General features: G+C 36.9%; 5 protein-coding genes across 8 annotated transcripts; 3 read left to right on the forward strand and 2 right to left on the reverse strand.

Annotated features, from left to right (window-relative positions):
• On the forward strand, window positions 103-5,341 carry LOC104707219 (isoamylase 3, chloroplastic). 3 transcript variants are annotated; one of them, XM_010423523.2, is made up of 24 exons: window positions 103-390; window positions 484-532; window positions 634-693; window positions 767-930; window positions 1,023-1,116; window positions 1,215-1,451; window positions 1,630-1,734; window positions 1,933-2,037; window positions 2,187-2,321; window positions 2,448-2,534; window positions 2,619-2,670; window positions 2,798-2,861; window positions 3,048-3,147; window positions 3,239-3,339; window positions 3,472-3,523; window positions 3,595-3,657; window positions 3,794-3,883; window positions 3,965-4,037; window positions 4,136-4,215; window positions 4,297-4,401; window positions 4,487-4,585; window positions 4,672-4,733; window positions 4,827-4,938; window positions 5,011-5,341. In XM_010423523.2, the coding sequence occupies exons 1-24, from the start codon at window positions 305-307 to the stop codon at window positions 5,119-5,121; spliced, it is 2,286 nt and encodes a 761-aa protein (XP_010421825.1). In that variant the 5' UTR covers window positions 103-304; the 3' UTR covers window positions 5,122-5,341. The 3 variants fall into 3 exon arrangements, with proteins under 3 accessions (XP_010421825.1, XP_010421826.1, XP_019084033.1); XM_010423524.2 differs by having other exon boundaries at window positions 104-390; window positions 484-527; window positions 630-693; window positions 5,011-5,339; XM_019228488.1 differs by lacking the exon at window positions 103-390 and having other exon boundaries at window positions 484-527; window positions 5,011-5,339.
• LOC104707220 (classical arabinogalactan protein 10) lies at window positions 6,727-7,393 on the forward strand. The gene has a single exon (XM_010423525.2). The coding sequence runs from the start codon at window positions 6,799-6,801 to the stop codon at window positions 7,210-7,212; it is 414 nt and encodes a 137-aa protein (XP_010421827.1). The 5' UTR covers window positions 6,727-6,798; the 3' UTR covers window positions 7,213-7,393.
• Window positions 9,175-13,086, reverse strand: LOC104707221 (RNA-binding protein CP33, chloroplastic). Of its 2 annotated transcripts, none has more exons than XM_010423526.2 (5): window positions 11,531-13,086; window positions 11,335-11,433; window positions 10,270-10,560; window positions 9,674-9,839; window positions 9,175-9,564 (listed from the first exon to the last, which is right to left on the reverse strand). In XM_010423526.2, exons 1-4 carry the CDS (start codon window positions 11,885-11,887, stop codon window positions 9,678-9,680), a joined length of 909 nt encoding a protein of 302 aa, XP_010421828.1. In that variant the 5' UTR covers window positions 11,888-13,086; the 3' UTR covers window positions 9,175-9,564; window positions 9,674-9,677. The 2 variants fall into 2 exon arrangements, with proteins under 2 accessions (XP_010421828.1, XP_010421829.1); XM_010423527.2 differs by having other exon boundaries at window positions 9,175-9,576; window positions 11,531-11,908.
• On the forward strand, window positions 15,060-16,232 carry LOC104709555 (zinc finger BED domain-containing protein RICESLEEPER 2-like). Its single transcript, XM_019228753.1, has 2 exons — window positions 15,060-15,156; window positions 15,238-16,232. The coding sequence occupies exons 1-2, from the start codon at window positions 15,060-15,062 to the stop codon at window positions 16,230-16,232; spliced, it is 1,092 nt and encodes a 363-aa protein (XP_019084298.1).
• On the reverse strand, window positions 17,473-19,926 carry LOC104707222. Its single transcript, XM_010423528.2, has 5 exons — window positions 19,505-19,926; window positions 19,114-19,386; window positions 17,988-18,245; window positions 17,799-17,912; window positions 17,473-17,704 (listed from the first exon to the last, which is right to left on the reverse strand). The coding sequence occupies exons 1-5, from the start codon at window positions 19,754-19,756 to the stop codon at window positions 17,582-17,584; spliced, it is 1,020 nt and encodes a 339-aa protein (XP_010421830.1). The 5' UTR covers window positions 19,757-19,926; the 3' UTR covers window positions 17,473-17,581.

A 23,397-nucleotide genomic window follows, 5' to 3' on the forward strand; every position in this document is an offset into this window, starting at 1 on the left:
ATCTCGAAACCAATCCCAAATTATTGAACCAAACGTTGTGATTCTGATCAAACCACACTCCCCCCATCTTCTCGTACAAGAAGATATTTTCCGAGAAAAATGACAAATCGAGAAATGAAAGCTAAACACAAGAAGAAGACTCACGTTTCCGTTCACGTGGCGATCACTTTTCCAATGAACGATTCTCATTGTTTCTCCCAAAGTCCCATCACAATCACAAAACCCTTTCTCCCGAGAATCTCACTCACTACTACAAAATAGTTGATAAGAATCTCTAAACTCCGATCGTTGAAGCAAAGAAGAGATGCTTACTTCCTCATGTGATTTATTTACTTGCAATTCACCTCCGTCGCTCCGTAATGCCTTCTCTAGCTTCACCATTCCCATGGGGTTAGTTAGTCAATTACGACTCTTCTTCGTCTCCTTCTTTTGAAATCATGTGATTTGAGATTTTGATTTTGGAGTTCTGATTCGTATTTGCAGATCTAAATTGAGTAGGAGAGTGGCTGCACTTCGAATTTTCTCCCGTAAGGCACGTCTTCTTCTTCGTAATCAATCCTCAGTCTCGTTCTTGTTCTTAGGTTTTACAAGTTACGCCGAGTTATATGATCTTCATTGTTTCATCGTAGTTAGGTTAAGGATCGTTCTACACTTAAGGTCTCTTGTCGTCGTGCACAAGAACGCGTGGTTGAGGTAAGTGTCTCTTGTTGTTTTAGTCCTTTTAAAACTCTTTAGTGATACATTATGGCTGCTTGCTTCTGTGTAGGAAGAAGCATCATCTACAATGACGGAGACTAGAAAAGAATCATTCATAGTTTCTTCTGGTGAGGTATCTCCTCTTGGTGTGTCTCAACACGGCAAGGGAATCAATTTTGCTTTGTTTTCTCAGAATGCTACTTCTGTCACACTCTGCTTCTCACTTCCTCAGAGGTTTTCATTTTTTACTCTGTATAAGGAGATTTTGAAGTTTGTTTATGTCTTGCTTGCTTAATCTCTGATGCTCATGTTCTTTTTGGTGGCAGTGATAAGGATGATTTGAATGATGATGGTATGATCAACTTGGTTTTGGATCCCAGTGTGAACAAGACTGGGGATACTTGGCACATTTGTGTTGAGGTAGTATCATACGCCTAGGAACTTCTTTTGATAGTTTTTATTTCTTGCGCTCTCTTCTCACTATTCATGGTTTTGAAGTTTTTTTCACATTATGATAGGATTTGCCTCCCAGAAATGTCCTTTATGGTTACCGTATTGATGGTCCTGGAGAATGGCAACAAGGACATCGGTTTGACCCTAGTATTGTGCTTTTGGATCCCTATGCTAAGCTTGTTAAAGGCCGTAGCTCTTTTGGAGATAGTAGCCAAAAGTTTGCTCAATTTTATGGAACCTATGACTTCGAGAGCTCGCCATTTAACTGGGGAGATGACTACAAGTTCCCTAACATACCTGAGGTAAAAATGTCATTTCTCATCTTCAGCTAGTTGTTTGTTGCACAATTCTGTTGATGAGCTATTTTTTCTCACTGAATTATGGAATTTGTATTACTACAGAATTTATGGTTTTTGCCCAGCTTTCTTACTTTGTTTCAGTTTTCTTTTAATTTTTAATCATTTTGTTACTGTTTTGCAGAAGGATCTTGTTATTTATGAAATGAATGTTCGTGCTTTTACTGCTGATGAATCCAGTGGTATGGATCCAGATATAGGGGGCAGTTATCTTGGTCTGATTGAGAAGGTAAACTATATGTTACCTCGAAAGTGTGTTGAGATGCTAAAATTACTAATATTCGTGCTAGCTGATGAGCCATAATCAGGATTCATTTAACAATAAAACATGAAAAGTCTGAAAAAGCTTATTATGATAGACACTGAGGATATGTTTCATCTGCTTCTATGCTTTACGAAGCTTCTCTTTTTTTTGTTCTCTTTAAAGATCCCACACCTTCAAGATCTGGGTATAAATGCAGTGGAGCTATTGCCGGTGTTTGAGTTCGATGAACTGGAGCTTCAGAGGCGCCCTAACCCTAGAGAACACATGGTAATCACGAATCAGCAAATTGCATTTCTTTGTGATTCTAATATTTTTTGTTTCCACGATCGTCATAAAAATTCTTCTCATTTCAATGTAATTAAGCTTCATCAATGGAAATTTCAGTACGTCCCCTATCTGAAAGAGATTTTTACTAGGTTAACACATGGGGTTACTCGACAGTTAACTTTTTTTCTCCAATGAGCCGTTATGCTAGTGGTGAAGGAGACCCTATTAAAGCTTCGAAAGAGTTTAAAGAAATGGTCAAAGCCTTACATTCTGCTGGTATAGAGGTAGCAATGCCGTTCTCTTGCCCCCTGTTTATTGAGACCTCTATTCACTTTTTGGCCGATAAAGTTTGGTCCTTTTTATTGTTACTGATTATTCTTCAGAATTATTCTTACAGTTTTTCTCTGCAGGTCATTTTGGACGTAGTTTATAATCATACCAATGAAGCAGATGACAAATACCCTTATACCACTTCATTTCGTGGCATAGACAACAAGGTGAGTCATAAAGAGGATTAACCTTCATGTCAGTTTATTTCTTTTCTTATCTTGGAACTCTAAACAGTGAGATCTATTCTTCAGGTTTATTACATGCTTGATCCAGAAAACCAACTGCTTAACTTTTCTGGCTGTGGTAATTTATTTTTGAAGCTTATATTCGAGGCTTTACTTTTGAAAATTCCATACTTCAAATGAAATTTTGGTTTACAGTTAGCTGTAATATGTGTGTGCTCAACGTTTCTTTTGTTTTCTGTTTCCAGGGAATACACTGAACTGTAACCATCCTGTTGTTATGGAATTGATACTAGAAAGCTTAAGGCACTGGTATGGAAAAACTTTATGTTAGCTACTGTAAATAACTGGACCAAATATCTTAAAATTTTTTAGGAAAAACATGACATTGATATGAAATAATGGCTTTGATTTTTCTATCCTCTTGACGCATTATTGGGGTTACTTCACATAATTAATCATTCCAGGTTCTTCTTTCTTCTCTTTGCCTGACCGCAGGGTCACTGAGTATCACGTGGATGGTTTCCGATTTGATCTTGCTAGTGTGCTTTGCCGAGCAACAGATGGATCTCCACTCAGTGCTCCCCCACTGATAAGGGTAGGTTTTAATGCATTGCCCTTGCATTTTCAGAAAATAAAATATAAAATTGTTCCCATGATGTTCTTTTTGAATTTTCTTATTGAATCAGGCAATTGCCAAGGATTCCGTTCTGTCAAGATGTAAAATAATTGCAGAGCCTTGGGATTGTGGAGGATTGTATCTAGTCGGGAAGTTTCCAAATTGGGATAGGTAACAGTTTTAGCTTCATAACAGGCTTAAGTTGATGCCACCGAATAGTACTATACTTGGTAGTTCCGTCTAAAGTTATGCGGTTAACAACTTTGTGTAACTGGTAATGCTACTGGATTTTTCCCAAGTCAGGTGGGCTGAGTGGAATGGGATGTACCGGGATGATGTTAGAAGATTTATCAAGGTATAATATTGGAGTTCTTTTTTTTCACCTGGTCTTCGGTGCGAAAACACTCTAATCTTCCATATTGCTAGGGCGACAGCGGCATGAAAGGAAGCTTTGCTACTCGGATTTCAGGATCTTCTGATCTTTACCAGGTAAGATTCATTCAAGTTATTATTTTTTGTATTAATTCTGAACTTTATTCAGATAAAGCTTAGATGCAGTTTAACATGAGTAAAATTTTGAATAGGTTTCGTGATAACGTGACACTTCCCCTCTTCTCTTCTATAGGTAAACCAGCGGAAGCCTTACCACGGTGTAAATTTCATCATTGCACATGATGGATTCACATTGCGCGATCTTGTATCGTACAATTTGAAGGTAATTTTGAATTTTTGATTTCCAATGTACTGATTTTAAAACCCGAATGAGTCTGCTTTATTTATCTTTTCTGCATTTTAGCACAATGAGGCCAATGGAGAAGGAGGAAATGATGGATGTAATGACAATCATAGCTGGAACTGTGGTTTTGAAGGTACAATTTGAACCTCACTTCACAACATTCAAGCATTGATGGTTCCTATATAATTTCTTATTACAGCATTCAAGTTTTAATAATCTGTTTCTTGACAGGGGAAACTGGTGATGCTCACATCAAATCTTTACGTACTCGGCAAATGAAGAACTTTCATTTAGCGTTGATGATTTCTCAGGTACGTATTGCCAACAGACACCTGTTTATATACTGTTGAGAATCCTAAATTCGTGTGAGACCAATTTTGATCAATGATCAGGGAACACCAATGATGCTAATGGGAGACGAATATGGACATACGCGGTATGGTAATAACAACAGCTACGGTCATGATACCGCTCTCAACAATTTCCAGTGGAAGGAGGCAAGTCTTAAATGTTGCTGTTTGCTCTTCTCTGCTTATGATGGCCCCAATGTACACTGTAATCATATCTTCACTTTATATCCAGCTGGATGCAAAGAAGCAGAACCATTTCAGATTTTTCTCGGAGGTGATCAAGTTCCGACATTCACACCATGTCTTCAAGCACGAAAATTTCCTCAGCAAAGTAGCTAACCTCCTCTTTGTTTATATATTTATGATGTATTCCGTGAAATTGAATGCTAATCACGAATGTGCAATGTCTATATAAAGGGCGAGATTACATGGCATGAAGATAATTGGAACAACCCTGAGAGCAAGTTCTTAGCTTTCACGTAAGACACAAAAGTCCCAAAGTTTCTTACTTGTATGTTATACTGCTTAACGAGTACATCGGATTTCAGACTGATAAGTGATTCTTCTTGCAGGCTCCATGACGGTGTAGGTAGCCGTGACATCTATGTGGCATTCAACGCCCATGATTACTTTGTCAATGCTCTGATTCCACAGCCACGACAGGGAAAACAATGGTTCCGTGTGGTCAGTCTTTCTTTCTTTCCTCTTCTTTGGTTCTCTAATTCCATGATTGACGCAAGTGTCATGTTTCTACAGGCTGACACTAACCTCGAGTCACCGGATGACTTTGTAAAGGAAGGTGTAACCGGCGTGGCTGATACCTACAATGTGGCCCCATTCTCTTCAATCCTTCTCCAGTCCAAGTAAGATAAGCACTCACACGAGCAGCTTCAAGCTTTCAACACAATAATAACGCACGGTAGAGGAAAAATAAGGTATATGAGTTATATGGACTTATGAGGAAAAGATCCATGACACCATGAGTGTCTTGTAAAACTTGATTACATGTAAAATTATAAAATGTACGAAATTTCTGATTACAATTTAAAAAGGTATAATCAATGAATATAAATATAGTCTTTGGATATGAAATATAGTATATATAATAATATTATTAATTTACATTTAGTTAAATACATATGGCATATAAAGATTGATAATCTAAACCAAGTAACCAACACATGAAGTTCATTATTGTGGGTTTCACAAGCAATTTCACAATCAAGTTTATATAGTTCATAGTATTTGATCCGCAAGATGCATTTTGCATGATCGAAAATTACATTTCACAAGACTTTTATATACATAAGAAAGTAGTATTACAAAGTCATTTCTGACTTTCAACTTAAGGTGATCCACCACCTACTTACCACATTTGATATTGTCATCTTCGAAGAATCCAAACCGTTTTGTTTCTAAACTCAAAGAGCATCCGAAGTTCCCAATTATTGAAACAATGAAACGTTACGTTAAAGCGAAAAAAATGTGATAACAAAATTCCAAAACAGGTGCTTCGATCGTAGAGTCATAGAGTTTAATAATAGTGGTAAAAAGCAAAGAATCTACAAAAGTTAATGGGGTGGNGGGGGGGAACAGAGCCGCGTGGTAATCCTAATGGTAAGTGAAAAAAAACTGATTAATCTTGAAAGTACTATTAGTTTAATTAGGTCACACTAGTTATTAAAAACTCCTTTAATCTTCAAAGTTGAAACCTTTAATTAAATCTTATCCACGTGGCTAGGACAGTCTTTGGAAACAACGCGTAGTTGGGTGTTGTTGGGTTCGGTCGGTGGTCGAAGACCTCTTAGCCAAATCCATCGGACGGCTCATGTAAGCAAAAGGTTTGGGTGGGATCAAGTTTGGTCGGTTTGGTGGTTATTGATATTCCAATAGATTTGTTCACTTCAATAGATTTGTTCGTTGAACAACTATATCAAGAACAGAATAATAGATTAACAACAAATCAACAATTCTATTTTAGTTACTAATATTGTGGTTTTTTTGTGTGCCAAACTACAAATATTTTGTTTTCTAATAATGTATATTGACACATAAAATTTTAATTCCTCACAACAAAACAGAGAGTTAATCCTTCAATAGATTATCAAATAAGGATCATAGACACTTTGATCAATTTTTATTATTTTTTATTACATTTGATCAATCATTTAAATAGAGTTGTAGAGTTCTTGTCTCCTTTCCTCTAGCTAAACTACATTTGTATCGTCTCAAAATTCAAAACATTCCAAACACATGTTTTAAATATGAAACCAATTTTGACTTTGTCTTCATTTCGAAAAGTCCAAAAACTTTGATTGGATCTCATGTAATAAGAAAAAATACAAACCGGCCTCAAATTATAGTCAGTAGAAACCCTAAGGACTTATTTACAAATTAACAATTATCATTGACACGTCTTCTTGTTATATCGACGAACCCATCGCTTCTCTGCTCTCTTTATATAAACCCCTCTTCGTCTCCTCTCTCTCTCTGCTCGAAACAGATCCTTCGTTTCTCTAAAACTTGTCTCAAACTTACAAAACCATGGCATCATCAAGACCCGTCGTCGTTTTTCTCATCCTCGCTCTCATAGCTTCTTCAGCTATAGCTCAAGCTCCAGGACCAGCACCAACAAGATCTCCTCTTCCATCATCAACTCCACCACCACCTGCTCAAGCTCCAAGAACCGCCGCATCAGCACCAACTCCTTCACCAATCACCACAACTCCTCCACCAACCGCCACTCCCACGGAAGCTCCGACTTCACCTCCGGCTGGTTCACCACTAGCCACCTCTGCTTCACCACCCGCTCCTCTTACATCTCTCACTCCTGATGGAGCTCCAAACGCTGGTCCATCCGGATCCACTCCCGTCGATAACAACAACGCCGCCACCGTTGCTGTGTCCGCCGGTTCTTTAGTCGGATTTGTTGTATTCGTCGCTTCTTTGTTGGTGTAATTTGGTTATTTTAGAAAACCTGAGATAGTTTTTCTTTTCTTAATTTCTATTAATGATTTTTTTTGTTCGTGTTTAGTTTTTGGTTTATGTATTAAGAATTGAGTTTACCGTTGGACGATATTAGATACTCGATTTGTGTTTTTCATTAGTCGTTTTAAAATATTATCATTTGTGTCGTATATATCTCCAGTTAAACACTTCGTGTTATATACTTTTGTATATATCATTTGTTATTATCATCACTAATTATGATACGTACGTATATTAAGAAGAGTCCTAAACCAGTTTGATTTTTTATTGCGTTTGGATTTGAATTAGTTATTTAGTGATGCCTTTTGAGAATTCGAAATTGGTTATGACTTAAAGAAGTGATTAGTGATGATGAACACTACTAATTATAAAAACAGAAGGTGATTAGTGATGATGACGGATGAGGTCAGCAACGTGTGCGTGTGTAAAAGACACGTGTCGACGTGTCCAAGAACGGTGAATTTGTCGTTTTATTGGTAGTGGCAAAAGAACAGCTGTTTGGTCTCTGTCTGATTCTTTCTTCCTTTTTTTTTTTTTTTAACACCTTTATTACGTTTAATGATATAAATGAGATTGGATAATTTTTGAAATTACATGATTGAAAAGTCTGTAATCTTAACGAGAGTAATTGCGTTTAAAATTGAAATATTGGATTAAAAAAGTCATTGGGTTTGGTCAGAAAGGTAAAGAGTAGGTGTTGTCACGTGGAAACAGCTGTAAGAATACATTCATATAAAGGTAAAGCTTTTTCTTCAGGATTCTTCTTAATTGGCTCAGCTATGTGGGGCTTTTTCTTTTTTTTTTTTCTTTCCGCCAAAACCCATTATATTAAGTCATGATCGAGCAACTCTCTTCTTGGGAAAATACGAAAAGAAGACAAGTCGCGAGAAGGTGTTCGTAGAACAACTTTTAGAACCCGGACTAAAATACAACAACTAACTAGGCTAAGATAATGCCGAAGATAAAGGATTAGAGGAATCCGGAGGATAGGGAGTGACTTCTGAAAAGAAGAACACTCGGTCATAAAGATTTTAGGGTCAAACAAGACCACTATCTTTTTAGAGTAGTAGCTCCAAGTCCTAATCAAGGCTTTAGAGTGACCACTACACCCTACTTGCCCCGGAGATGTGAAACCGTCCAAAACCCCGCGTTGGGAAGGGCGTGTAGGACGAGCTAAAAAGCTCGCGCACGCGAAGTCGCAATCTTCTTTCGCAAGGAACATACTATCTTGACGTTCTTCCGGTACGGCCTTTTCTGAAAGATGAGCTAAAGCCATTGACCCATCTAACCAGCATTGACAATTGGCTACAACAAACTTCACTAATGTTCTTAGCTTCCAAATATAAACACGGATCATAAATTTCAGCATCAAAATTTCAGCCATGTGGGGGCTTCTACGTATATTATATCACCATTTTAGGTTAAAGGTGTCGTAACGAAATATTTTTACTCATATTATAAGTTAACTTAAAAATATGAAATGTAGACGGAAGATTCCATTGTTTTTTAGTTAACAGAAATAGGAAAAGAAAAAGAAAAAACTCGTTTTTTTGGCTCAAGAGGAGGAAAAAGAAAAAAAAGAAAGTTGGACGAAATTATTCCTTTTAAAAGGAAAAAAAGAGGCTGGAGTGCATTTGCTTGCATTCAATAGCTGTGGAATTCGATTCGCATTTGATGATTCATTACCTCCTCAAAATATTCCAACTCAAACCAAAATGAAAAGTTACAACAATTTGTCCTTTTTCATATACCAATGTCTCTTTTATTCTTTTCTTAAAAATTGATAAACTTTAGAACATACCCACATAATTTAAAAAAGAATGAAAGAAATAGATAGTACAAGAAGCTTTTTGGAACTAGTACTCTAGTAGTACAAATTTTTATATTTGTTTTAGTATTTGAGTTTGCAAATTACTATTATACCTTTTATAAGATTCTTAAGATTTAAGGTTTCATATATAAAAAGAAGAATACACATTACACACTAAACATATAACAAACGCGAAAAAGCAATCGAAGACTAGATAGATGACCAACAAAATAAAGCATTGTGTTTGACTTAACTAAGCAAGTTTCTCAAACCCACATGGGGTTTGTTTCTTAAGATTTTGATCTGGTCTGAAACTGACGTTTTGGTATACTCGGTCTCTACTAGTTTTCAGTTCTAACAAAATCGGTTTTGTACTTCTTACTTCTCCACCAGTTACTAAAGGTTTGGTACTCGTATGTAACCACTCCTCTTGCTGGTCAAAAACTATGAAGAAGAAAACCTAAAAGCTCGAAAAGCTTCTTCTACAATTCCAATACCTTCCAGCAACAATCCTGCAACACAGACTATGTATATATTACCTGACCGATCAATTCAGAGCTAAGAGTTGATGATGATGATATAACAGAGACAGGATATGAAAGCAATTGAAGCTTTTACTACCTCCTCAGTTCTCTGCAGCTGGAGTTTCGTCCTCTGCGGTCACTGTCTCAGACTCAGATGATGGTTCCTCCTCCTCCTCCTCCTCCGGTGGCTGCAACCCTTCTTTTGCTTGCAGCTTAACAAACTGTTTGCTACGTGCTAATCGGATTGGTCTTCCCATAAAATCCTGCGTATGTCAATATCACAGCCATTCAATTTTACCAACTAATTCAACCATGTGCCAATAAACCCATTCGAATGCTGTTTACGAGCAACATGCCATTAACTCTTCTGTTCTAACAACTTTGGGACTAAGATCCATATTCTTTAAAGTGTCTGACTACAATAACGGCTCGAAAAAACCCATTTCTATATTTGTCTCATTGATCCATAAAGAGTCTCAACCTAGAAAATTTGGTTTAGGGTCCATTTATGGTATCAGCAACACAAAACCCAAACACATACTCTCTTGTACTTTGAACTCCATTTAACTATATTAGACACTAATATTGAGCTTCAAGTTTGTTCAATATTGAACTGACGTAACTGATAAGTCTAGAATGCTATTTAATTATGATCAGATTATTGTTATTATCATGTAGAATAGCTTGGATTACCTTTCCTTGGAACTCTATAATCGCTGCCTCGGCCTGTTTCTTGGTTTTGAAAGAGACAAACCCGTAACCACTCGACCTCCTTGGATTTTCATGGAATATAACTTCAGTGGAGACAACGTTGCCAGTGTCTGCATCAAAGAACTCCTTAAGATGCTTAGCCCTTGCTTCAAATGCCAAGTTTGCAACAAACAAATTGAATGTAGGCACTGCCGAAGGCTTCTCCCGCGGCGCATATGTCTTCTTCTTTTTGGCCTTTGCATAGTCTACCTTTAAACGACGACCCTCATATTCCTAAACAATACACAGTTCAATGAAAAATGAAGATCAAAGAAAGAGCAAGAACCAAAGAAACAACACATAAAATCAGATGGAGTCGGCAATAATTGCGGACAAAAAAATCTATCTCGGGATACTGCAACATGGTGAAAGAGCCTAATAGCATATAAGATGAGACTAACACAACCAAATGAGAGCAGGGAGCAAGCAAAATCAATCAGATGAAGTACACGTAAATCCTGCTCTATCAAATTTTGGTCAGCAAAATCTTATCAATTTCACTGGATACTACAACACGAAAGAGCCTAATAACATAATCTACAACTTCTGCTAATGTAAAGTCACATAAAATGAGACAAACACAGCAAGTTGAGAGAAATATCTCAATGATCCTGTGCTAATTCAGAGATGGAGGAAGAAATTGCAATGTTCTTACACACAAAAATCAACCAAATTGGGATAACTGCAACATGAAAGAGCCTAACAAGAACAATATACAACTTTTACCAATCATAAAGTCAGATCAAATGAGACAAAACACAACACACTGAGAGAATTATCTCAATGATTCCTTGCCAATTTATAGAGATGGAGGAAGCAATTGCGATGTTCTTACACAAAAATATAAATCAAATTGAGATAACTGCAACATGAAATAGCCTAATAAGCAACAATGTACAACTTCTACTACTCATAAAGCAAGATAAAATGAGAAAAAAACACAACCAAATCTGAATGATTCTGTGCCAATTTTAACTATGGAGTAAGCCACGATTGCGAAGTTCTTACATAGGATTCGAGAGATTTGAGAGCTGTAGCAGCTTCTTCAGGGGAACCCATTTCAATGAATACCAAACCTCTATTCCTTTCCTTCTTATGCATAGACATCTACATATCAAAACAAAAACACCCATTCGTTAACCAAAACAACGAAAGATTCAATTTCAAATTTTTACAAAAGACGAAATAATAAAAAAAAAAACACCTCAATGTCGACGACACTGCCGTACTTCTCGAACAACGACCTTATATCTTCAGGTGTAGCTGCCCATGGAACGTTCTGAGCAATCAATCTCGTTTTCGAAATCTCGTCTTCGACTTCCACAGAAGAAGAAGAAGAAGAAGAGACAGTAGCCGCAGATTCGAGGATGGGCTCTTGAGTAGTAGCGGAGAAGTACGAAGTAAGGTTTCTCGATTTTGCTTGAACTGAGCAACATAGCGAAGAAGAAGAAGACCAAGCGAAAGAGTAATTGCTAAGCGAAACCTTGGAATTAGGGTTCTTCTGGTTTGATTTGTGACCTAGAATTTGGAGGGAAATGCAAGGAAGACGAAGAAGAGCCATGGCTGAGTGAGTGAGAGAGTTTTGGATACGAAATCGGAAAAGCTACGCAATTACATTTTATTTTGTGTTAAGAATCAAGTAACGACGTCGTATTAAAAAAAGTCAATATGACACCGTTTAGTTAATTTCACACTTGGGCACCATTGTCGAGGCTTCAAGCGTAGTTTTACTTTCCGACGCCGGTTGAGCTGTTGCTCGCCGGCGTCGGGTTGCTCATCCTCCTCTTAGTTCTCTTATGCATCTTTCCATCCTTCTTCCCTCTGTTAATTTCGAGTTTACTCTCGTTTATCTCCTCAGATCCATCAGATCTAGATTTTCTCGGGAGTTTCCCGAAGAGTTATACTTTTGCATACCACCGTCGGCCATTCACCTGCCTCTTCCGATGGCTCTGATGCTCTCCCCATATTCAGATCTTCTTCCTTCAGATGTGAAACTCATGGATATGTTGGTGGAGTAAAACAAATCTTTTGGTGATGTTCTTGCCAGCGAGATGACCCTTCTCGAAGTCACGCTATCCTTCCGGTGTAATGGTTTTCCAACGCCGAGAATTATCTTTGACTCTTGCGCCTCCAAGAAATCTCGAATGATGGAGCTTTCGTTGCTCTCGGTTATCTCGAGATCTCTGCCTAGCGGAGTTCTTTCCGCCGTAAGTTGCGTCAGGCCTAACAGCGACGATGCTGGCTTGCTTGTCGTCCTCCGAGTTTCTCTCTGGCTTCAACCCTCTCGTTTTACATCGCCGATTTTGGTGCTTTCTCAAAAGGTAGATCTTCCCATGTCGCTTGCTATCTTTTTCCGACGATGCATCTCACCGTCGTCGAGAACCTCTTGTGGCTCGGCCTTTGTGCCCTTGCTCCCACCATTTAGGTCGGTTGTTCTTCTACATCCTTCAAATTCGGTAGTCCTCAGAAGAGTCCCCTCCAAAGTGCAGGTGAAATCGACTTCAAGAGCATGTAAAGATCTACCGTCGCTCTGTTTCTCCTCTCCGGCTAACCGCCGCGACCTCTGGTGCAAAACCAAGAACTTGGGTCCAGAAAGTATCAAAACCCTAATGGACCAGATTCTACCTACCTGGTTATTGGGCCAGAGTTTTAATTTTTTTTTATTATTGGGCCTAACATGCCTAAAAAATATCATCTTGGACCAACTTTTGCATTATGAACCTGTGTTTTTTATTATTAGGCCAAGTAAAATTCAATGAGGTTCATTTTATGAAAACTTCCTCCTTGGAGAGATTTTGCTCAAGTTATGGTTGTTATTGTTGGCTTTCTTTGATCATCTGCACTCCCTTGACTACACTGTTACGTCTTGATCTCCACTCTTCACTATCCACTTGGTATAGATCTTTCAACATGGTGCGGCAAGGTGGCTGTACTTTGGACCCCTTCTCGGGCACTCGACTTTTGGGAATTCATTTCCATCCTACATGCTGTCTCCTTTTCCAAGGAGCTAATGATTCGTCATTAGTGCGAGTTAGGTTTTTAAAAACCCGTCGGAATCTTTGTATTCCATTGTGGCAATTTGTCGTTTTGCTACCGGTGATTCGTTCTTGGACAGCCTTTCGCCATCTAATGTGGACTATCGGCTTTGTGGTTCACCCTATATATGTGACTTATATGCCTTTCTATATTTTTAGTATTAGATTATGTTGTTGTACTCTATGTTTGTGTCCTTATTTTCATGTTGGGATTATGTGGTTCACTAGGAACCTATTAATATTTGTCTTTAGCCCTAGGCATATTAACCGAATCCAAAATCCGAACCCAAAAGTGACCCGAAGTGAGGAATTCGGTTCGGGTTCGGATAGGGTAAAATACCCGATCAGATTTGATTTTTCATAAGATCGGATACCCGATCGGGTTCGGGTAATACCCGATATCCGAACCAAACCCCGAAGATATCCGAAGATAATAGAAACCCATTAACCCCCTAATCCCTACCCCCTTTTATTTTCTTTGTTTTTATCGATTTCAAACTTGTTATAGCTTGTTCGACTACCCAGCTTCAAAATCGAAGCTACCTTTTGCTTTTATCCAATAAAACCAGATATTAATCTCATTTGTACAAGCTGGAAACCCTAAATCCTTTAGTCTCATCCCCTCCTTCTGCGACTTCACGACGGAAATCACAGGTTTGTTTTTGATTTCAAACTCATCGTCCTTTGGTTTTTTTATCGCCTTCTGCAACTGAAACTGTAACTAAATCGACTTTCTCTTAAGTCTTCTTTGCAATTTCTATATGTGTAGAGAGAAACACAAGGTTTTGCAACAATATTGTTAGTGATAATAATAAGATTATCTTCGATTTTAGAATCTGATACTGCTTTGATGTTATATGTTTCATCTTGTTTAATGTTTAGAATCCAAAATTGTAGAATCCGAAATTATCTACTTGAGTATGAGGTTTATTTTGATTATACTTGTCTTAATTTGATTGTTATATGGGAAACTATCTACTATCACTGACTTAGTGACTTTGCTATCTGTGTTTATATGATATGCAGATGGGTTCGTCATCACCAGTGAATGAAGATTATATCGATGATGATTTGAACGATGAAGAAGAAATGATGACACCGAGAGCATGAGGAAAAAGGAAACAAACTCAGGGAAGTGGATCTGGTGGTGGCACTACTGCTGAGCGAAACAAGACACCAAGGACACTAACACCAAGGTCTGGTGTATGGACCCATTTCACAAGATTAGCAGGCAGCCGTAACAGGTGTAAGTGTAACTATTGTGGAAAGGAATTAGGTTGTGCAACAAAATCAGGGACGAAGAACTTGTGGAATCATCTCAAAATATGTAAGGCCTACAAGGCATGGAAAGAAGTTCAAGATGACATAGGAGGACAACAGGTGATTAATAAGGAAGGAAATATCCAGTATGCAAAAGTCCCTGAGCATGTTTTCAGAGAAGCACTTAATCAAATGTTGGTGATAGGAGAGTTGCCATTGTCTTTTGTAGAAGGAGTGGCATTAAAAAAATTTTGCGATAAGGTCAGTCACTTTGTTTTTGATTATGTGAATGATTTAATACATGTTTCTTATACACTTGATGTAATCAATCTTATCTATTTGTTACGGCTTTAGTCAGTCTTTTCTTATATGTAATTCATTTAGGTTAACCTCTATAAACCGCATTCAAGAAGGACAGCAACAAGAGACATTGTGAAAATGTATGTGGAGAGGAAGGCTACTCTTAGGCAATGGTTTTTGGCTAATAAGCAAAGAGTCTCACTCAGCACTGATATTTGGGTTTCTTCGGTAACAAGTACTTTTTTAAAAACTAAAATTCTGATCTTAGCTTTTTATTCTTAATAACCTATACTTATTGTTATTTTTTTTCTTATAGGTTCAAGTTACATGGTTATCACAGCACACTACATTGACAAACAATGGCGATTGAAGAAGCTAATCATTGGATTTAAGAATGTGGTAGATCACAAAGGTACGACGATTGCAAACACACTTCTAGAATGTCTTGCTGAATGGGGGATAGAGAAGGTGTTCAGTGTCACTGTTGACAATGCAACTGCTAATAGCAATGCTCTGAGTCAGTTTCAATCAAGCTTCTCTGAGATATCAAATGATTCTCTGGTTATGGCTGGAGATTTCATGCATCTTAGGTGCGCTGGTCATATTATAAACTTGATAGTGAAGGATGGATTGACTGAAATCGATGCTAGTGTGGTTGCAGTCCGTAATGGTATCTCATATGTCAGGTCAGGACCAAATAGAAGAAAGGCGTTTCAGCGAAGAGTTGAAAATGGTAGGTTCTCAAAGGGTAGTATGCTACTAGATGTTTGCACAAGGTGGAATTCTACGTATTTGATGCTGACAAGGGCAATTAAGTTTAAAGCAGCATTTGATAAAATGGAGTTTGAGGATAAGCTTTACAATGATCACTTCTTAGAGTATGTTGATGGCGTAAAAAGGATTGGATCTCCTTTGAGTCAAGATTGGCGTAAAATTGAGAGGTTAGTTAAGTTTTTTAATGTTTTCAATAAGGCTACATTGATAGTATCCGCCTCTACTACTATGAATGCACATCAGTGTTATGGCGAGATAGTTAACATTGATGTGAAGCTTCAGTTACTTTGTGCTAGTGGGGATAGCGAAGTGAAGTTAAATGCTGAGAAGATGTTTCAGAAATTTGATAAGTATTGGGGTGGGTTGAAGAACATTAACAGGATGTTGATTATTATTAGTGTTATGGATCCGAGAAAGAAGATGCAGTTTGCAAATTTGTGTTTTGAGGAGTTGTATGGGGTAGAGACTGTAGTAGCTAAGGCAATGAAAGATTCAGTTAAGGCTATAATGCGTGATATGTATAAAGAGTATAGTTAAAGATATGCTGCCGCAACAGCATCGGCGGAACAAACTCAGTCTCACTGCTCATCTAAGAGTAATCGAGAGAGACATCAAGACGTATTTGACTCGGTCGATGATGATTTTGATGGATACAACCCGATGGAGCAGAAGTATGATACATTGCTCAGAACTATTGGAGTTAGAGATACTAATGAACTAGATACGTATTTGAGAGAAGAAGTTGAGAATCCAGATTTCATGATGGGAGTTGAGTATGATGTACTCTCTTGGTGGAAGGTCAATAGTGCAAGGTACCCTGTTTTATCTCAGATGGCTAAAGATTTATTTGCAATGCAAGTGTCATCTGTTGCTTCTGAAAGTGCTTTTAGCACTAGTGGAAGGATAATTGATCCCTACAGAAGTTGTCTTACACACTACATGGTGGAGGTTCTGATATGTACTGAACAATGGTTAAAACAAGACATAAAGTTTGAAGAAAAGGTGTTTACAAATGCTCAAATTCTTGCAGAAGTTGAGTTTGAAGATGAGCTTCAAAGAGGTTACTTTCTTATCTCTCTATGCCATGTTAAGTACTTACTTACAAGTTACAGTTTGTAATGTTGGTTTGTTTATTTTCAGAGTTTGAATGTGAAGAAGAAGACTCTTGAGCATGTTACATGGCAGAAGAAGAAGAGGATTAGAAGACTGCTTTACTTGTCTAATCTACTTGTTTCTCTCTTTTAAACGTTATCTACTTGTTTCTCTCTTTTAAACTTTATCTACTTGTTTCTCTCTTTTAAACATCAGAATTTAGACTTGCATTCTCTTTGAATCTCTAAACTATTTACTCTTTAAGACTTCCAATTCTGTGTTTCAATCTTTATGTTTTTTGATATTTAAGTTATATGCTTCTTCGGATATTTTGGTATGGGTTCTGGTTTTTAATAAGGATTTCGGGTATTTTTATCAATTTCGGATAAAAATACTCAAAATCCATCGGATATCCGAAATTCAGTTCGGACTTCGGGTGTATCCGAATTTTATCCGAACCCGTTCGGGTTTTATCCGAACCCGACCCGATTATATAAAATACCCGATCGGATTCTATTTTCATATATCCGAAAATCCGAAAATCCAAAGATCCGAACCCGATCGGATTCGGGTATACAATCGAGTTCGGGTACCCAATCAGGTTCGGGTACCGGAACGCCTAAAAACTCATCCTAGAGGTGAGCTCTTGTCACTAGCTTATAGGCATTTGGAAACATGATTTTGTGGTCAAATTTTTATAGCAATACATGTTTTTGTTAGTGACAATATAATCCGAATCTGTTTTTCACAGATATGAATAATACAGAGAATGTTTTGATTCATAGTCAAAATATCTAGCACTTGTTTGAATTATTCCACACAGGTGATAGAGGCTTTCTGCTGACTTCTGGACTGCTAAACTCAAGCTTTTTTTCCACCGGGCTGGTCATCATCTTCGGACTCTTTCTCTTGTTTGACTGTAAACATAAGAAACTCTTTTTTAAGTTACAATCAAAGAGGAAAGTCTGTCTATATAGCTGCTAACTTTTTTCTTCTTGTGTTGCTCTTTACCTTTGCAGATGCGCTGTCTCTGTTCCTGTCTGCGGAACAAAGAGGGCTTTGTTGCCTTAACAACTTACGATTTTCTTTATCCAGCTTTCGGTTTAGTGTGCTCACAAGTTCCACCTGTTAAAAGTTTGTGGGTTAAGTGGAATGATTTCAGAACAAGAATAAGAGAGTGTTATCGTTTGTTATAGTTACCTCTTGCTCGGCTTTAGCGAGATTTAAGATGATGCATTCTTTTTCCTTTTCAAATTTCTTTGCCCTTGAAACTAAAGCAAGAAACTTTTGCGTTGAAGGCTTTAAGTGATCCCACTTGCTCAACAAAGTTTGGCACGATTGGTCGTGGACATTTGCCTCCAAGAAGAGACGCCCCATCATAGTTTCGTCTTTGCTTATGAGTGATCCCAAAACCGAATCAAGCAAGTCTTCTTCTGACGGTGTAGTACAGTTGTCAACCTTTTGAGAGAAAGGAAAATACAGACTTCTGTCAGAACGCAAAGAAACTATATTTCCAGCTGAAATGATGAAAAGTAGCAACTAATAGATACATCTTCCGACAATGCTGACACTAATAATCCAACATTAGACAAGTAGCAACTAATAGATACACCTTCCGACAATGCTGACACTTATCCAACATTAAACAAGTAGCAACTAATAGATACATCCTCTGACTAATGTTGACACCTCAAGGATGAAGGATCCAGAAATATAAATCTTGGAAGTAACAAGCAATCTCTCAAACATCAAAAACGACTTATCAACTGCCTTTATCCACCTGAAGCTATTAAAAACGACAAGTAACAGTGGATATATGAGAAACCCATTTGATATCCAAATGAGAAGCATCCAAAGAACGATAGGGTGAAACACAATATGGACGAACAAATTATATGCTGTATATCAATCAAAGCAAGAAACTTGACATGGACTAGCATAGTGTCTCTTTCAAGTGCATCAATCAGATCATATCTACAATTTTAAAAACTTTCTGCAAAGCAACATAACATAGATGGACTTATGAATCAATGAGAATACAAGCTTCATGACCACTTAGAGAAATAGCATTGTCAACTTAACACAGAAAACCAAATGATTGAATCCCAAAGTGACAACAATATCTACAAATTCGAAGACTTTCTGCGAAGCAACATAATATGGATAGACTAACAAGTCAATCAGGCAACAAACTTCATCTACACTTAGAGAAACTGCAGTGTCAACTTATCAGAGAAAACCAAAATGATAGATCCCCCCAAGTGCAAAAAGGCTACTAATTTACTAAAGGGCATTGCAATTTAAAGAGAATTTAAGGTTATCTTACTTCACCATCTCCGATTCGACGCTTACAAATCTGAATTTCCTCAGACAATCTTCCAATTTCCTCCCCCAATTCACGAACCTTAGCTTCTGCTTCTCTAGCACTCTCATCAGACTCATTCCCAAACTCCATCAAGGCATCACGATCTTTATGGTAAAGCAAACACTCCTTCTCCAATCTCTTACACTGACTCAACAAATTCCCACACTCACTTGCCAGTTTCTGATTCTCATCAACAAACTTCTTCAACGCTTGCGCATTCATACTCGCTTCAGACTATTGAATTGGACCCCCAAAAAAAAAAAAAAACAAGATTCAGATCTAATCAATCAATCAAATCTTAAAAAAAAATCAAATCTATGAAAAACCCAGAAACGAAATTACTATTACTAACCCTAACGCGATCGATGACATGATCTTTCTCCTTTAATCTTGAAACAAGAGAAAGGTACTGCTCGCGAAGACGGCGATGGGTTTCTTCAGTTGTATAAATCTTCTTTTGAAGAGCTTCCATAGAGATCGGAAGACCCAAGGAGTGATCTATTGTGTCTTTGATAAAGTCATCGACTTCTTTCGAGAGATGATTCGTTCCCGTTCTCGCCCTCGTCTCTGCTTCGTCTGAATCGATCCTCTCGCCGCTCCGCATGGTTAATTTCGGAAAAAAAAAAACAAGAATTGAATCAAGAAGAGAGCAGATGGTTTCTAGGGTTTTTGAATGGGGAGGAAGAAGAAAGAGGAATTTGTAAAGGAGATGGAGAGAATTCAAAAAAAGAGAAGACAAGTGAGAGAGTTTTGTAGCCGTTACAAAAGTTAATTGCATCTCGATTGAGTGGGAGAGACTACGTGGCAACGCTTTTATTGCGTTAAGAGATTTTGGCTCCTAAACGGCTTGAATGGAACCCAGGCCTGCGAGTTCGAGTTTTCGAGTCGGTTCGGGTAATCGGGTATTTGGATATTTGAAAATTGTTCCGAAGATAACCGAAGTAAATTTCGGTTCCGATCGGATCGAGTTTCGGTTAATTCGGTTTTTGATTTTTTTAGGCTGCCGAAGAAAAAAAAAGAAAAAAACAAAAGAGGTTTGGGCCAGGCCCAGTAAAAGAATTAAGAAAAAAAATAAAACGTTATGCTTCTAATGAAACAGTGTTTTAAACTTTTAAGTAATCTTCAACCCTTTGACAAACACTAAAATCAGCTAAAAACATTGACGACAGCCATACAAACACAGAGTCTCACCAGATCCGGCGAAAGAAGAGGAGGAAGATGAAGATCTCTGTTATGTAAGAATATTTTATATTCTGTGTGGTCTATCTGTCTTTCGGTTTAATTATAAATTTCAAGTTCATATTAACGTTTATGAATTCTAAACGACACCGTGATGGATTGGTTTCCGTTAATGATTAGAATTGGGTGTATTGATAACCCTCTTTCCTTACCAATATTTATAGTTAATATCTTTCTATATTATTCGATATATGATAACATGTAATTAATCTGCAATATTATATTAATTACATGAAAGGTTGTTATACATATGTCATTAAGTGGCTGTTCACGTAAGTGACTGTTACGTGGATGGTTATGTTGGTTCACTAGTGATGTTTGGTCATATAAATAATGAACGAACATCATATTAACGATGTCGTAACAAAAGAACAACAAAAGAAACATAGAAAGAGAGAAGAGTGTGGATTCCTTGTCCATTAAAGGAATCATAAGAGAGAAAGGTCAAAGGGAGGAGAAAATCAATTTGAAGACTTGGATCTATCATCAACCATAATCAAGCAATGGATCAAGGTTAGTGTTTCTTCTTCTCAAAGAAAATGTTTATGGTTAAATTAATTATGTCTAGATGATTTTTGGGAGATATAGATTTCATGAATATAGAAATCTAAATTTATATTTGGTATCAGAGCAAACTAGATTTGTTTAATTCACCGTTAATCAAACGTATTGTATTTGTTTGATCGAGTGTTTACGTATTCATTATTCTGGGTATGAATAGAATTGATAACGACATCTTCATGAACTGGTGCCAGAGCCGTGCCTAGAGATATAGAGGCCGGAGGCGGTACTAAAAATATGTCTTCAAAAAAACTAATTCTATTATCTTACAAATAAATACGAAAGTATTACAAATATAGAATTTCAAACTGATTCTAATCTATAATAACAATCGGTGCATCATATGTAAATTTTAAATAATATTTTGGTTATTATTATGAAAAAAATAATAATATTAGATGAAACCATTTATAGTGAATTGTATACTTATTACTTACCAATTGATTATGCATTTGTTTTTATTAGTTTTTATATAATAAAAACAGAAGGAAGCAAAATGTAAAACTTAAATTACGTATATTTCAATTAAGAAGAGGTGAAGGGATTAATAGTCATCCTAATTTATTTTCCATATTTTTAGTTCAGCTACCATTTTGTAATCCTGGTTAACTCTCTTACTTTTTAAAATAAAAATATGCATATGACTGCTTTTAGGTTTCTTACAAAAATAATATAAGGCCGGAGGCGAATGTTTCATTTTAATACACATAGGCACGGCTCTGACCGGTGCTTATCATCGTAAATCATTGGTTATGTGTATTATCAACGCATATTTAATGTGTAACGATATCACAATTAATAAGAGTAAAAATGCACGTAAATGGAAATATAGAAATGATGTTCAGTGGTGTTCTCAAACACGTAAATGGATTCAATTATTGATTATCCATTGGCGGTTAGATTGTGTTTCAATAGTGAATCATTGTTTAAGGTTCATATCATTAGATAATTGATTTTATGCATACACGTATTTCCTGGATCAAGTTCATGGCACTTGTGAGTTTATTTAAATTCACGTTCACGTTGATGAAATGCGTGTCCATGATTCTGGGTTTCGTCGTGTTGAAAATTACTACATATGAATTCGTGTAGTGAATAATTGCTTCCGCTGCAATTTTATAAGTTTAGGTTTATAATCGGGTAATTTGTGTTATGTAATATTAACACAATATAAAATAATTTATACTCATTAAATAATTAAAAAATATTTAATGTTTATATTCTGTATAACTTGTTAGTCATCAAAGTGACCTTGTTATATTACATATAGATATTAAAATTTAAAAGATTTATTAATTGATCATGATTAAAGAGATGCTAAAAATGACATAAAAGTTTTGATTGATCAATTATTTTGTTATCTATATTCTTGGAGATCATTGAATATAGTTAATAATATGAAAAGAATTAATCATTTTCAATATAGTCAATAATATGTATACCCAAAAGTAACAAATTTATTTTATTAATTATAAAATTATAAATTTAGCATCATTAAAAGGGCTTGTGTTTAAATACTGCCCAAAGGTTACTTAAATTCATGCATTAAATTTAAGTTAGACATTAAAAGTCTGTATAAAAGTGTCAAAGCACTAATAGGTAAGCATGTTTACATGTTTACAGCTTCTTCAAACTTGTACGCATCTGCTAACTCTGCCGTAAAGTTCAATGGGCTAAATTACGGTGAATGGTCTGAACAAATCCGGTTTGCATTGGGTATTATGGCTTTGGACTCTGCAATACTAACGGATGAGGAACCAGCAGCCATTACAGGAGATAGCTCCGAAACTGAAAAATCTCGTTATGAGATTTGGGAGCGATCTAACAGACTGAGTCTGAACCTCATGAGAATGCCGATGGCAGAAAGTGTTAAGCCATCTATGCCTAAGACAGAGAAAGCAAAGGAATTTATAGAGAAAATTAAGGAGTGTTCACAATCTGATTTGGCTGACAAGTCGATTGTAGGAAGTCTCATGAATGAGCTTACTACGAAAAAGTTTGACTGGTCTCAGCCAATTCATGATCATGTGACCCATATGTCTAACTTGGCAGCAAGGTTGTCAACCTTGGGAATGGAAGTTCATGAGAATTTCTTGGTCCAATTCATTATGAACTCTCTACCTTTTGAGTTTAGCCAGTTCCAGGTGAATTACAACACCATTAAAGATAAATGGGACTTTAAGGAGTTAAAGGCTATGTTGGTTCAAGAGGAAGGGAGAATTAAGAAAATGAAGGATCATGTTGTCAATCTTGTGGGCTATGGAAATGCTAGCAGCAATAAAGGAAAACCAAGTAGGAAGGACAAGATGAAGGATAAAGCTTTCATGAAAGGCCCTGAAAGTCAAATCCAGAAGGAAAGGAAGTGTTTCTTTTGCAAGAAAATGGGACACTTCAAGAAAGACTGTCCGAAAAGAAAGGCATGGTTCGAAAAGAAAGGTACGCAAC

This window comes from Camelina sativa, chromosome 8 (assembly GCF_000633955.1).
Source record: "Camelina sativa cultivar DH55 chromosome 8, Cs, whole genome shotgun sequence".
Lineage (NCBI taxonomy): Eukaryota > Viridiplantae > Streptophyta > Magnoliopsida > Brassicales > Brassicaceae > Camelina > Camelina sativa.

Bases quoted from the DNA above. Each gene is read 5' to 3' on its own strand.
- LOC104707219 (XM_010423523.2), top strand. From the start codon at position 305: ATGCTTACTTCCTCATGTGATTTATTTACTTGCAATTCACCTCCGTCG. The intron at 1,735-1,932 runs GTAAACTATATG...TTCTCTTTAAAG, and splicing joins ATCTTGGTCTGATTGAGAAG to ATCCCACACCTTCAAGATCT. The intron at 3,884-3,964 runs GTAATTTTGAAT...TCTGCATTTTAG, and splicing joins TTGTATCGTACAATTTGAAG to CACAATGAGGCCAATGGAGA.
- LOC104707220 (XM_010423525.2), top strand. From the start codon at position 6,799: ATGGCATCATCAAGACCCGTCGTCGTTTTTCTCATCCTCGCTCTCATA.
- LOC104707221 (XM_010423526.2), bottom strand. From the start codon at position 11,887: ATGGCTCTTCTTCGTCTTCCTTGCATTTCCCTCCAAATTCTAGGTCAC. The intron at 11,434-11,530 runs GTGTTTTTTTTT...TTTGATATGTAG, and splicing joins GCAGTGTCGTCGACATTGAG to ATGTCTATGCATAAGAAGGA. The intron at 9,840-10,269 runs GTAATCCAAGCT...TGACATACGCAG, and splicing joins TTATAGAGTTCCAAGGAAAG to GATTTTATGGGAAGACCAAT.
- LOC104709555 (XM_019228753.1), top strand. From the start codon at position 15,060: ATGTATGTGGAGAGGAAGGCTACTCTTAGGCAATGGTTTTTGGCTAAT. The intron at 15,157-15,237 runs GTACTTTTTTAA...TTTTTCTTATAG, and splicing joins TTGGGTTTCTTCGGTAACAA to GTTCAAGTTACATGGTTATC.
- LOC104707222 (XM_010423528.2), bottom strand. From the start codon at position 19,756: ATGCGGAGCGGCGAGAGGATCGATTCAGACGAAGCAGAGACGAGGGCG. The intron at 18,246-19,113 runs GTAAGATAACCT...TTCTCTCAAAAG, and splicing joins GTCGAATCGGAGATGGTGAA to GTTGACAACTGTACTACACC. The intron at 17,913-17,987 runs GTAACTATAACA...AACTTTTAACAG, and splicing joins TCGCTAAAGCCGAGCAAGAG to GTGGAACTTGTGAGCACACT.